Source organism: Sinocyclocheilus rhinocerous, unplaced genomic scaffold, assembly GCF_001515625.1.
Source record: "Sinocyclocheilus rhinocerous isolate Xijiao unplaced genomic scaffold, SAMN03320098_v1.1 scaffold534, whole genome shotgun sequence".
NCBI classification, from domain to species: domain Eukaryota; kingdom Metazoa; phylum Chordata; class Actinopteri; order Cypriniformes; family Cyprinidae; genus Sinocyclocheilus; species Sinocyclocheilus rhinocerous.
Window position 1 is genome coordinate 2,264,926 of NW_015646352.1, and position 1,583 is coordinate 2,266,508.

The 1,583-nt window shown below is 35.2% G+C and overlaps 1 protein-coding gene across 2 annotated transcripts in view; it reads right to left on the reverse strand.

The window, feature by feature from the left end:
- cstpp1 (centriolar satellite-associated tubulin polyglutamylase complex regulator 1) overlaps nt 1-1,134 on the reverse strand; it is a 4,318-nt gene extending 3,184 nt beyond the window's left edge. The window contains exons 1-4 of one of the 2 annotated variants that reach the window (XM_016511432.1): nt 824-1,133; nt 560-662; nt 213-343; nt 16-100 (exon numbers count right to left, since the gene is read on the reverse strand). In XM_016511432.1, coding sequence (XP_016366918.1) covers nt 16-100; nt 213-343; nt 560-662; nt 824-872 — 368 coding nt within the window. In that variant the 5' untranslated portion in view covers nt 873-1,133. Of the gene's footprint in view, nt 1-15; nt 101-212; nt 344-559; nt 663-823 lie in introns of both variants that reach the window. The other variant, XM_016511433.1, reaches the window with a different exon arrangement.
- Nucleotides 1,135-1,583: the final 449 nt, after the last annotated feature.

Here is a 1,583-nt window from a genome sequence, read left to right on the forward strand (position 1 = left end):
TATATATGAATCTACCTGGCTGCATTTTGTACCATCTCAGTAGGAAAGTCAGCACACAACAGCTGTAAAAGTGAACTATATTCTGCCATTGCCAACAGATCTGCAAGAAGAAACAGTCGTATTTGTTCACTGTAAACACACCAATGCAAGCAATTAATGTAAAGAGTTATAGCTTGACATTAAAAATGATAAGAGGATTTGCCTCTGCTTACCCCCATTCTTTCCAATCTGTCTGAAGCATTTCCAGAAGATATGGATGAAGGACTCTCTGTTGTGAGAAGTCGCCTTGATGTAACTGAATTCCCTGAAGAGCACATGATTCCCATTCTTCACACTGGTAAAACTGTAAAATTATATTATATTTTGGAACATGTAACATGGTATATATCTGTATTTAAAAAAACATATATACATATATTTAAATATTTAATATACAAATAAAATATTATAATATAGTAATAAATAAGAAACGAATAATACATATTTTACATATATTGTTATTATTATTCATTTCTATTAATAGCTGTACAGCCAAAAGTGCTAAATGATAACAACTTACTATTCTGCAAAATATCGGGCCACACCAAACTGAGTGTATTCCTCTTTATGTTCAAGTAGCTGTGTGACTGCATCGTTGAGATAGAAGAGGACATTCGTTTCAGCTGGAAAGTAAAATGAAACGGCAATGACATGACAGTAGTGTGTTCATTCTTTCCAATGCAACTGTCAATCGTTCTGCGAGCAGGCATCTTGGAACCGACTGCAGTTTAGTAATCTACGAACCATCAAAACATCCACCCAAGCAATAATAACCGAACCATACCTAAATACTCGTCAACAGTGAGGTTGAATCGATCCGTATTCATTTTCATGGTGTTTTATGGAATTAAATGATTAGTCTAAACTGGGATGCAGACGCGGTGCATGACTCCATTCAGAATGGAGTCCCTAAAGCTGCTTTAGCGGTCAGTGTGCCCACTCTGCACTGCGCCAGACACAGCGCACCAGAGTAAGTATTCATGCGTACAGTTTCTTAGGGCTCAGTGCTAAAATTTCAGGTAAAACGTTATATTAATCCATTTAAATAGATTTTATTCTCTTATTTAAACAGTATAGGATCACTGGAAGTCGATATTTGGGTTTTTTCCCGAAACATTTATTTTGTATTTGTGTAAGAACCTCAGTCTCCTTGCTAAAATGAATCCAGGGATGTAAACCAACCAATAGACGACGCGGTAGAGCAGCACGTGACACAACACGGAAGTGAGCGCTGGGTGGAGTCTCGCCCTCTTTTTTGAAAAAATGCCTGGCCGTGTTTCGTCAGTTTTTGTTGATGCAGCCGCGGCTATGGAAACCCGCGCATGCGCAGCGCAGTTCGTGTACATATCAGTTATTCACTTCATTAAAAAGCTACATTTTATTTATCGCAAAAATGTAATAATATAATTATTTATAAATAATTAATAATTGGCATTTTATATATATATATATATATATATATATATATAAACTAAATGGAAATGAAATAATATATATATTGAATTTATAAATGTGTATGTACATATACAGTATATATGTGTGTG